At 42.2% G+C, this 11,165-nt stretch overlaps 1 protein-coding gene across 1 annotated transcript in view; it reads left to right on the forward strand.

Annotated features, from left to right (window-relative positions):
- The window catches only part of LOC106919634 (protein-glutamine gamma-glutamyltransferase K-like), a 31,813-nt gene extending 21,599 nt beyond the window's left edge, over positions 1 to 10,214 (forward strand). Inside the window, exons 4-14 of the mRNA XM_014990123.2 lie at positions 3,084 to 3,335; positions 4,914 to 5,032; positions 5,104 to 5,211; positions 7,043 to 7,220; positions 7,299 to 7,437; positions 7,525 to 7,717; positions 7,808 to 7,961; positions 8,087 to 8,371; positions 9,011 to 9,171; positions 9,293 to 9,429; positions 9,547 to 10,214. Of these exons, the coding sequence (XP_014845609.2) occupies positions 3,084 to 3,335; positions 4,914 to 5,032; positions 5,104 to 5,211; positions 7,043 to 7,220; positions 7,299 to 7,437; positions 7,525 to 7,717; positions 7,808 to 7,961; positions 8,087 to 8,371; positions 9,011 to 9,171; positions 9,293 to 9,429; positions 9,547 to 9,706 (1,886 nt within the window). The 3' untranslated portion in view covers positions 9,707 to 10,214. The remainder of the gene's footprint in view (positions 1 to 3,083; positions 3,336 to 4,913; positions 5,033 to 5,103; positions 5,212 to 7,042; positions 7,221 to 7,298; positions 7,438 to 7,524; positions 7,718 to 7,807; positions 7,962 to 8,086; positions 8,372 to 9,010; positions 9,172 to 9,292; positions 9,430 to 9,546) is intronic.
- The last annotated feature ends 951 nt before the right edge of the window (positions 10,215 to 11,165 follow it).

Raw genomic sequence — 11,165 nt, forward strand, 5'->3', positions numbered from 1 at the left:
TTCAAAATATACTTAAGTAGATTATTTCATTTCTTGGGTTTTCGCTTAAAAGGAAGTGAGATTTAAAAAAAAAAACATCAAAGACGTAAAGATGCATTTCAGCTCAAGGTGTCTGTTTATGGAACAATACTGACAGTGAAATTTATATCTCTTTCCACATTTAAAGGAAATGTGAAATTCGTTATGACGGAGCGACATGGCATAGACTAAGCCGATGTTATGTTGTGTATGTTTTTGTGTAATTGAAATAATCGTTTTCTGAATCGAACAGCTAATATTCTTTTTGTGAATACGGGACAGCAGCTGTTATAAGTTTATACATTTCTGCTTCTTTTCATCCATGATTTCTTCTAGTTGTTGTATTAACTATTCATATTAATCCAGTGAATGAGATAAAAAAATAAAATAAAACAAATTGATAATATCATCCCAATTAGCTAAGTGCAGGACTTCTTTGTACAAAATCGACCACGTTAAGTGATTAAAGAAAAAAAAGACAAAAAAAAAAAAAGCTCTTCATTCAACCAGGTTTTTCTTCAACCACAACTCTGTTCCCTGCTTGTACCCGCTGCGGACCGGACTCACTCCAAGCACTTTCAGCTCTGGAAAACAAGCCGCCCTGCAGGAAGGCAGAAAGCCGGCCGAGTCGAAAACAAACAGTTATTTGTAAAAACCCAGGTGAAAGCCTCTGACAGCTAAATGTTCGCCTGGTTCTGTTCTGCTTTCAGAGGCCTGAAAACCCCCCATTAACAGCTCAGAGTGGCTCTAAATTTCACTTAATATCTGACATGGTTTAAGCGAGAAAGAGAGAGAGAGAGAGAGAGAGAGAGAGAGAGAGAGAGAGAGAGAGAGAGAGCTGTGATTGCACTCTTACAGAGTCTTAAACAAATTGCCATGGACAAAATGGACCCACCAGCCCTGGGGAAGATAAACGCGGCTCTGAATCTTTCGATGGTGGCGTCAGTGGATTATGAGACGGGAAGTGAAGATATGAGGTATAGCTGTATGCAAAGCTGGCATTTGGGCTTTAGAGGTGTGTGTGTGTGTGTGTGTGTGTGTGTGTGTGTGTGTGTGTGTGTGTGTGTGTGTGGGTGCGTGTGTGTGTGTGTGTGAAGAAAGCTTACTGGCTGTAGTTTATTTACAGTTTTGCTCGATAGATGGGATAAGTAATCGTCTGTAGCCTTCAGCTGCTATCAGGAAAGCACTGCTGAAAGTCAGGAGGAATGGTCTGATGGCACGTCTCCCATCAACACTTTGAGATTTTAACCATGCAGCACCTGGTTTACTGAGAAGCCACTGTGGTATTTGAACTACCTTTTTTTCCACATGGGAGAAAAAACATTAGTAGCAAAATTTCCAGCAACATATTTTGTAAAACAAAACCAAAAGGCGATCGAAGAGGCTTCTCCGGTTCCGTCCCAAGTCTTCATGAAAGCTTTGAATGAAACTACAAATTCAACACATGCATAATAACATATACATATAGATATGTAAATGTACATCAATGCACCAACAAATCTGCTGTTTCATCTACAGATCAGAGCTTAAAGCTGCAGTAACTTTTATAAAAATATTTTTTTTTACGTTTTTGTTGAAATTGTCACTATGTCGTGACAACCTAATATGAGACAGATGAGCAGTGAAAAACGTGAACACCTCTGCCTTCCCTCAGTGCCAGCCGGAAACAACCAATCAGGGCCAAGAGGAGGGTCTTAGCGCTGTCAGTCATGCCTGTGTGTACGCCGCTCAGCACCCACCCTGCCTCCCTCTCATTCATTTTTACACACCTTACTTGTTATACTTTTCTCTTTAAATGGGCACTGTTTTACTTTTCAGACATTTCATCATCTAAATCCCTCCACAAACTCGTGCACAGACTTTAAATCACATTTTCCTCTCATCTTCAAAGAATTTTGAATTTTCTTCTTTCAACACCTTGTGCATTTTTAACCTTCTTGACAACTGTATTTTTTTTTACAAATAAAATTGGATCAACCAACGGTAATAAAAAAATAATAATAAAGATAACACGTTACACATATCATAATGCATTATTATTGTGAAACAGAAGAAAATAACTTTCTTTCTACATTTTTTTTTAACCAAGAAAAATTTTAATTAAAATACAGATAGGGAAATATTTTGTGCGGTTCAGAAGTCATGCTAAAGTTTAAGGGAGTGTGCAAGTTTTTCCTGGGGCACTGAATACGTTTGGATTTCAGAGCCCTGTTCAGATGCTGCAGGGAAACTCTGACCTTTTATATTCTGCGTATTCAGACCATGCTGACTGGGCCGTGGCATCGACCGGCTTGCTTCTCTACAGTATCCAGTGTCCGTTTTAAAGATTTTTCCACCAGAGAGCCCATCTCTGGTGCCGAGCCCGGCGGTGCACAGCCAGCTGCCGCTTCGATGCGAGTCGGCAGCTCGATGTGTTTTCAGACACAGTGGATGCTCCCTTTGTTTTTGTTTTTTTTATTCGTGCTACTGTGAGCAGTCTCCCGATTCCTGACGTCCGATCGGTCGCCCGTCTGGTCATGACCGGAGCCGAGGAGAAATGTGGCGTTTCCTGACCGGAGCGGCAAACAGGTTTTGTTTTGGTATTTGAGAACAGCAAATTAAGACGAGGCCACAGGACGGAAATCACAGGAAGCTGCAGCTTTTTCACACTCTGCACCTGCAGCCTGTGAGGGGATTTGTTAGAGAAGAGGAAGAAACGCTACGTTTCTATAAGCTGTCAATGCAGCATTACATAATTTAATGTCAAAGGAGAAGAGGAATTAGCTTTAACAGATCAATAATCTCCAATGACACCAACACGGACAAAACTAATGTCTTCTGTGAACTTTGGCAGAGCAGGTCTGAGGTAAAACTGTCTCATCAGGTGTGTGTGTGTGTGTGTTCAGTTTCCTGCCTGTTTGGTTTCTGTTGATTCAAACCCAGCAGGTATTCAGGTGTGGCTTCAGTCGGGGTGCAAAAGCAAAAGCAGCCTTCCTGAGCCAAACAAAAGCTCAGATTCTGTTCCAACATGTCACTCGGTCCCTCACACCATTCACATGTATGTGTGTTTGCTGTTTTCTGCTCAGGTCCCCTCCCTGCGGTGTCGAACGGAACCCACATCATCGTCCCTCTGGTGGAGGACCTGGAGGACGGTCGCTGGGAGGCCGCGGTCATCCAGCGGGACGACAAGAGGTTAAAGCTGTCTGTGAATTCGCCTCCCACAGCCGTCGTGGGCAGGTACCAGCTCACCGTGGAAACGAGCTGCGCCAACGGCCCAGCCACCTCCAAACACGACCCCGCCAATGACATCTACATGTTGTTCAACCCCTGGTGTGAAGGTAATCTATGACAGACGGACTTGGTGAATGAAGTGACTCCAAACCCTCCGGGTTCAGTCCATGTACCACTAATTCCTGTATTGTGATAAACTAACCATATCAGCTTGGCTTTCAGAACATTTCACAAACATATTTTGAAAACTCTTTTGTGTTCATTCTCCTTGACTGTGACGGTTCTAAATGAAATCTAGTGGATCTGACTGCTTCAGGAAGTTGCCTAGAAGTTGTGGCATCAGCATCATGCTTACTTTAGTTCAGGATAAACAACGGCTGTAAATGGATTAAAACATTTAATCTGACTAATCACACTCCAGGGCTGTGATTAATCACAATTAATCATTATGCGGTAACTTTTTAAGCTTTTTTTTTTAAGCTTAAAATGTAAATATACACATTTTAAAAAAATATTCAAGAAAACATTTCATAGTCAAGGAAGTTTTTAAAAGAAGTCATTTTGCTTTAAACGTTAATTTTGAAATGTCGGCTATAACATGTGGCTACATGCTACCTTGGTGTTATGCAAGTTTCCACCACTGTGTTTTTTTTAAAGTGAAATTCGCTGCAGGGCTCAACAGTTTGATTCTCCTCTCTCATCTCTTCACTCATGTTTCTGACCGCAGTACAAGACTGACTGTGACCTAGTGACCCTCAGCAGGAAAGAGGCTTTTAGCTCAAGATATGTAATGCGATTAATCTGCATAATGTGATATTAATGCGTTAAATGCGTTGTCGTTGACGGCCATATTATAAAAGCAGCTGTTCTTTTACCTATTAGATATAGGATCAAAATGTCACTTTTCAGCATTACGCCAAAAACTACTGTAGAGAAAACATCGGGACTGTGGATTAACATGAAGACAATATGTTGAAACATAGTGGTGGCAGCATCATGCAGCTGGGATGCTTTTCTTACAACGAAAAATTGAAAGGGTAAAATACAGGCTGACATTTTGAGAGAACATTTTAGCTCACCTTCCGGCAGGACGAACACCTTTAACATTTATCCAGAAGTTAAAAATCAATAGATAAGATCAATACACACTTGTGTGTTCTGAGTGGCCCAGTCAAAGTCTAGACCTTAATCCACTTAAGAACCATGAATCCTCTTCCTTCCACTTTGCAAGTTCAGACTCTACTACATAAAATCCCAATAAAACTCATTAGTTGGTCAGAAATTTAAATTTGTCAATAAATAAATAAAAAAAATGTTCGCAAAAATAACATCTGTTTTGTGCCTCGCATCTTAAAAGCTTTTCATGTTATCTCAGTCACAGCACTACATCTCTGAACAAACATGTAGGAGGCGATGTTTTTTTTTTTATGCATGATTAGGACATCTGCTCGGCAATAATTCAAACAAAAGCTCCCAGTCGAACTGGAGCGTAAAATGCGGCGCCTTCAGATTGAACAAGAAAAAAAAAATGATGCTTTTAATCTGCCCGGACGCGAGGCAACGTGGTTGGGAGGGAGTTGTTACCATATTTGCTACTTCCTGGCCAAATAAAAACTAAAATGGCTTCTGGTCATTTTTTATTTTAACGTCGGTTTTTGGACGACTGTCCCCACTTGCTCTCCCAGATGACTCCGTCTTCCTGGACTCTGAGGAGGAGAGGCAGGAGTACGTCCTCAACGACGTTGGACGGATCTACTACGGCACAGATCTTCAGATCGGAGAGAGGACGTGGAACTACGGCCAGGTGAGGAAGACGACGCAGCATCCCCGTTGAGCGGAATCCATCAAAACTAACCTCTGCTCTCCTTCTCCCAGTTTAACAACGGGATCCTTGCCGCGTGCCTCTTCGTGTTGGATCGGAGTCGAACCCCAAACTCCGGTTGGGGCGACCCAGTTAATGTGACGCGGATCATCTCAGCCATGGTGAGGAAGGAGCCGATCACCTGTTCTCTCCTTCATCTTCCAACCAAACCAACAACCATTTCCGTTTTATGCAAAAATAAATCTGCTTGCTTTAAAGTGGAAAATTCCTTCTAAGTATGTATTTAAGCTTTGGCTCATTGTGTGAAGGCCTAAATTGAAGAATTGGGTGAAGAATTACAAAATCTTCTCTTTGCTGCACAGAGCAACGTCACAACATCGTCGACATAAATCAGAAACAATATAGAAACAGTGTACATGTGAGGGGTGGGGTTTTTTTTTTGCCAGTTTTTGTACTTTGCAGGGCAGAGATTTAACATGCGGTTGAAAATAACAGTGAGATTCACTCCCCCGGGTTTCTAGAAGTGTTTCTGAGCCTGAGGAGTGATTTCCACTTCACAATCCTGTCTCCTTTTAAAGCGAGGTTGCCCGAGGGCTGAAAGATCCAAGCCTGGAATAGTTTTTTTTTTTTTTTGCAGCCTTGTCTCCTGTGGAGAGATGTTTCTCCCAATGATCTGAATACTTTAATGTTAAATGTGCTACTCTACAATTTAACTTAGACTATAGGACAATAAAAGTCTCTCTTCAGCACCTCCATAAGGGATTGATATGCTCAGTTTCTGTTAATTTTTTTAATTTGCTATGCTTCAGATTGAAGTATCTGGGTTTAAAATGGCGTTGTTCCAGTTTTACGCCAAATCCACATCTCAGCTTCTTTAAAACACATTTTCATGTGAAAACTCTTAATTTTTTATGACATTCGTATTAATTTTCAGAATGTTTACTTTGATCAACAAGCTCAGCCTGTTAGTGTGCAACATCAAATTCATGTAAAAATATAAGTCCCAAACATCCTCGTGTTAGCTCGTGAACAAGTTTGCACATCAAAGTGCTGCTGCTTCCGGCGGTGCATATTGATTAAGCAGTCAACGGCAAACGATCATGTAATTCTGGTAAATAAGCTTTACCTTTCTTGTGCATCACAGCTATTTTAATAATGAATTACAACATTACCTTTTGAGCGTTTCTGAATCTCATATAATTTAATTTCTTTTTGTTTTTTAGCGGTAAACAACGTTGCTTCTGTTCTTCATGCTAACAATCAAAACATTTTTTTTGTCATTTAGTCCGACAGCAAAACATGACATTAGTTACAGCAATTGTGTCGCTGCGCTGCTTTGCTTAGATATCAACTCCTTGCAAAAAATGCTTCGTACTTCCACTTTCTTCTCATTGCGCTAACTCTGTGTGCTGGTAAGCAGATTTAAATTGCAGACAACATCTGAGCTTGTTATTTTAGTTGCTAAGCTAATGTTTCGTTCTGAACAAAAAATTAGAAGTGAACAAACGCATTTAGTTGCAGCCTTATCAATCGGCCTCTTTGTTGGAGTTGAAAAATCGCCTAAAAACAACAAAACTCTATTTAATCTTTTGGTTTTGGGGATTTCAGTTTATATTATGCTTAAAGCAAATTGCATATCACAGTCATGTTTAGAGGCATTGGAAAGGCAGGCGTTATCAATAATGGATCCCCACAAAGACTTTCTGTGTGTACTTAAAAGTGAAACAGCAGTCAGCCAGCTCTCATCTTTCTTTTTTCATCAAAAAATATCAAAGGTTTACCTCTGAAGAAAAACCTTGTGTACATCTATCTTTCTTTCACTCCCAAAATGGAGTGTTTTCAAAGACATCAATATGGAGCTGCGCTCACTTCTGTTTCTCCTGTAAAGAAAAACGGCACCGTTTAGATAAAGTTCTCAAAGAAGCACTTGTGATGGTTTGTGCGCAACTCGCACTGCATCGTAATAAATCGTAATTATGTCTTGGTTTCTAGGTAAACTCTCCCGATGACCTCGGTGTTTTGGAAGGAAACTGGTCAGGAGACTATTCACAGGGAACGTCCCCCACCGTGTGGAGTGGAAGTGTGGAGATCCTGAAGCAGTACTATGAAAGCAGGGGAACGCCCGTTAAGTACGGCCAGTGCTGGGTCTTTGCTGGTGTCTTCACTACAGGTCAGCTGATGCGTCTTTGGTTTGATGTTCCAACAAGACCGTCTTTAACAGACGCTAACCATCGGTGTGCCATTTCAGTGTTACGTTGTCTAGGCATTCCTGCTCGAACGGTTACCAACTTTAGCTCTGCGCACGATACCGACGTCTCCTTGACAACTGACATCTACCTGGACGAGGAAATGGAGCCGATAGAACACCTTAATGCAGACTCTATCTGGTACGCCAGAGTTCATGACATACAGGGGTTCAAGAAAACAACAAAAGCCTCTAAGTTTAGACCATTTCCCGTTTCTTTTTTCCGTAGGAACTTCCACGTTTGGACCGATTGTTGGATGTCTCGTCCAGACTTGCCTCCTGGCAACGGAGGCTGGCAAACCGTCGATGCCACACCGCAGGAAACCAGCCAGGGCGTATTTCGCTGCGGCCCGGCTTCCCTCAGCGCGATCCGCAATGGTCAGGTCTACCTCAAGCACGACTGCGCCTTTGTGTTCGCTGAGGTTTGTCGGATTCTCAGTCAGCAGAGGAATTTTGTCTGGTAATATTTTAGGAATGACTGAAAGACTGACCTGGTCCCACGCCTCTTCCAGGTGAATAGTGATAAAATATACTGGCAGAAGAAGAAAGATGGCACCTTCAGTCAGATCTACAGCGAGAAGAACACTGTGGGTCGCTCCATCAGCACCAAGGCCGTGGGCTCAGACGAACGCCAGGACATCACACACCTTTACAAACACCCAGAAGGTAAAACCAAAAAAATTATGACACAATCTTATGCAATAACTCCAGCAACTTCCAAAGCTGTCACGGCACATAATCAGTTTATTTTGAATTTGCTCTAAATGACTGTTTGTGTGTGTTTTTTTCAGGCTCAGAGGAGGAACGTATTGCCGTGGAAACCGCCTGCAGCTACGGCTCCAAAGCAGCCGCCTACTCGTCTCCAACAGCGGAAGACGTCTCTTTAGAAGTGGTCATGGAGGGCGACGGTCCCAGAATGGGGGAGAATGCAGAGCTGACCATCAGGCTGAGGAATGTCAGCTCGGAGCTGCGCACCGTTACGTTGCACAGCCAGCTGGCCGTCATGTACTACACCGGAGTCCACAAGGACACGGTGAAGAAGGACACAGTAGACGAGGAGATTCTGCCCAATGAGGGTGAGCAGCTGGGGCTCCTCGCAAACGGCCTCACTAAAGTATTCTTTGAACTTTTTCATATTTTTGCACATTGCAACCAAAAAAAACTTTAACTTATTTCATTTCATTTGTTTGTATGCACAATATCCCAACACAAGTAGAAATTGAAGAAAGGCCGTAATATGTTATGTTGTAAAATAAGAACCTGAAGAAAACAGAATTTTTTATAAAAGTTAAATACTACAGCGCTAAGACAAACGTGGTACAGACATACGTGGAATTGAAGCAAAAGCGTTTCGGCAGAGTATGAGCCAAAGAGGCTGAATATGCAACACCGCACTTTCCTGATTATTTTTTGTAAAAAAAAAAAAAATATATATATATATATATATATAACCACTAATTAGTGTTGGTTTACAATGAGACATGATGCAAAAAAAGTTTAAGATGTTTGAATATCTCTGCAAGGCAGCGAAAAGTTAAAACCACCGTCTGTCGTCTCGCTAGCTCTACACAAACAGGACTGATGGAATAAATCATTTAAACTTCCTCATCCAAAAACAACTAATTCCACCATCTTGAGACGCCGATGCCTGCCAACCTAAACATTCTCTAATATCTGCCCTATTTTCTTTCTTTTTTTTTTTTTTTTGCATACAGTGAACGAATTGGCTTGGGAATTGAATTATGACACGTACAAGAACCAGCTGGTAGATCAGGCTGCCCTGATGCTAACGCTTTCTGCCAGGGTTAGAGAAACACAACAAGTCCTGGCGACCCAGTTCGGCTTCCGACTCAGGACCCCAGACCTCGTTATAAAGGTAAAAAACAACAACAAAAATAAAAAAAAACTTCACAGAAAGCCAGGAAATTATACCAAAGCAGCAGGAGATGGAGTTCCAGCTCTGATTTTGTCGTATTTTCTGTTTCACCGTCACACAGCCGGTTGGGAAGGCGGTTGTGGGGCAGAAGATGAAAGTGGAGATTTCTTTCACAAACCCTCTACCTGTGGTGCTGAAAGCAGTGATTTTTCACCTGGAAGGAACAGGCCTCCTACATGGGAAAAAGATTCCCTATGCGTGAGTCAAGAGAAACATAAACTTAATATCGGTCCTGAGGTGTTTTTTTTTTTTTAATGACCTGGTGCCTCTTCCCCCTTTTGTGTCTGCTACTGTCATTTCCTGTTCTCCCTGCAGAGATATCGGCGGACATGCCTCCGTCTCCTTCACGGAGCACTTCGTCCCCACCCTTCCCGGACCGAGGAAATTACTGGCTTCTCTGGACTGCCAGCAGCTCACACAGGTCCACGGCGTGAGCGACATCAACGTGGAGGACAAAAGCAGCGCGACTTCGTAGGGACCTGCCAAGTTCTGACAGTCAATTACCCGGCGTACTGTGGGCTGATTCCTATCGCCAACCCGTGAACTCCTCTCTCCATTTTATTTATATGTGAAGCCAGTATTCAGATCTCGCAATGTATTCCACCCGCAGCGCCGATTAAATTTGCACAAGAATTGCAAATTTAAGGATTTCTGGCGGAAATCTGATACGTGTCCACAAAGAGCGGACGCTTTTAATATCGGATGAAGCCCAGTGTGAAGCTTGCGTCACTCCTTATATGGGCGACGCAACATATAAGGAACCATAATAAATGCAGCTGACGTGACCAGCGGAGGTTGGACCGGTAGAGTAACTCTAATGAAGGAAATGTGCTTTAGCTAAAACAAGATCTGTATTTATGTCTTGTTTTATGATTCATCTATGCAATCTATTTATTTAGTTAATTTACCATTCCTGAAAAACAACATCTACAGTACTCACTGTTTCAAATTTATTTGTGTTAATAAAAGAGCAATAGATTACAGACTTGAGTTTGGAGATTTAACTATAGATTTCCGCGTCATTGAGGGCAACTATGAGCAAAAAAACGTTCTGTATCTTCATCCACAAAGGGACCGGGTCACAAGATGTCCTACATGCAAAGACTTGTTTATCTCAAAGACAAGGATGCCCCTCCCTCCACCCATGTATTTGTCAGTGTTACCCCCTTTTACTGAAATAACTTCAGTGAGAAGCTACTTGTAGCCATCTGTCAGAGCCTGACAGCAGTCTGAAGAAAGCTTGCCCCTCTCTGAGGGGATTTACAGCCTGTTTCAAGTCTCCCCTTAGCATCTCAGCGGCATCAGGACCTGAATCTCGTTTCTTTAACTACATTTGCTTAGACAACCAGACTGAGGCAGTTGCCCTGAACGTTTTCCACCTGCAGAGCATCTTCCGCACATTTGATACACACATTTGGCGTCGACTCTCTTCAACAGTCAGGAGCACCAAATTAAATGTCTGAGGTTGAAACGTAGCAAACATCCTTCACAATGTTGAGTGAGTAGTTGTTACCTGATGCAACGTTTGGTTGTATTCGTTTTAAGTGACATGAAAATGGGGTGCGGCTTAATTTATTCCTCAGCTGAAGCTGATTTCCTTAATTGCATCTTAAGGAAAACTTTAAAAGGTGTTTTCATCAGTTTGTTTCCAAGTTCAGAGACCGACTGTGGCAACACGATCGTTTAATGTTGAACGACAAGGTAATAATAGAGGAGCAGCAGAGAGCAGGTTGTGGTGGGCAGAAGAAAACAACTTAAACACTGTGGTGGAAAGTGACAGAGGAGCTAATCAGAGGAGATGTGGAACAGCTGCGGCCGACTGAGAGCAGGGGAACAGGAGAGAGAGAGCTAACGCAAAGGAAGTGAAAAAACCAATGGAAAAGAAAAATACGGATAAGACACATAAATCTAAACACACAAAGATAAGAAGAGAG

The sequence above is a fragment of the Poecilia mexicana genome, unplaced genomic scaffold (assembly GCF_051168715.1).
Source record: "Poecilia mexicana isolate PSO_F unplaced genomic scaffold, ASM5116871v1 scaffold_4, whole genome shotgun sequence".
Lineage (NCBI taxonomy): Eukaryota > Metazoa > Chordata > Actinopteri > Cyprinodontiformes > Poeciliidae > Poecilia > Poecilia mexicana.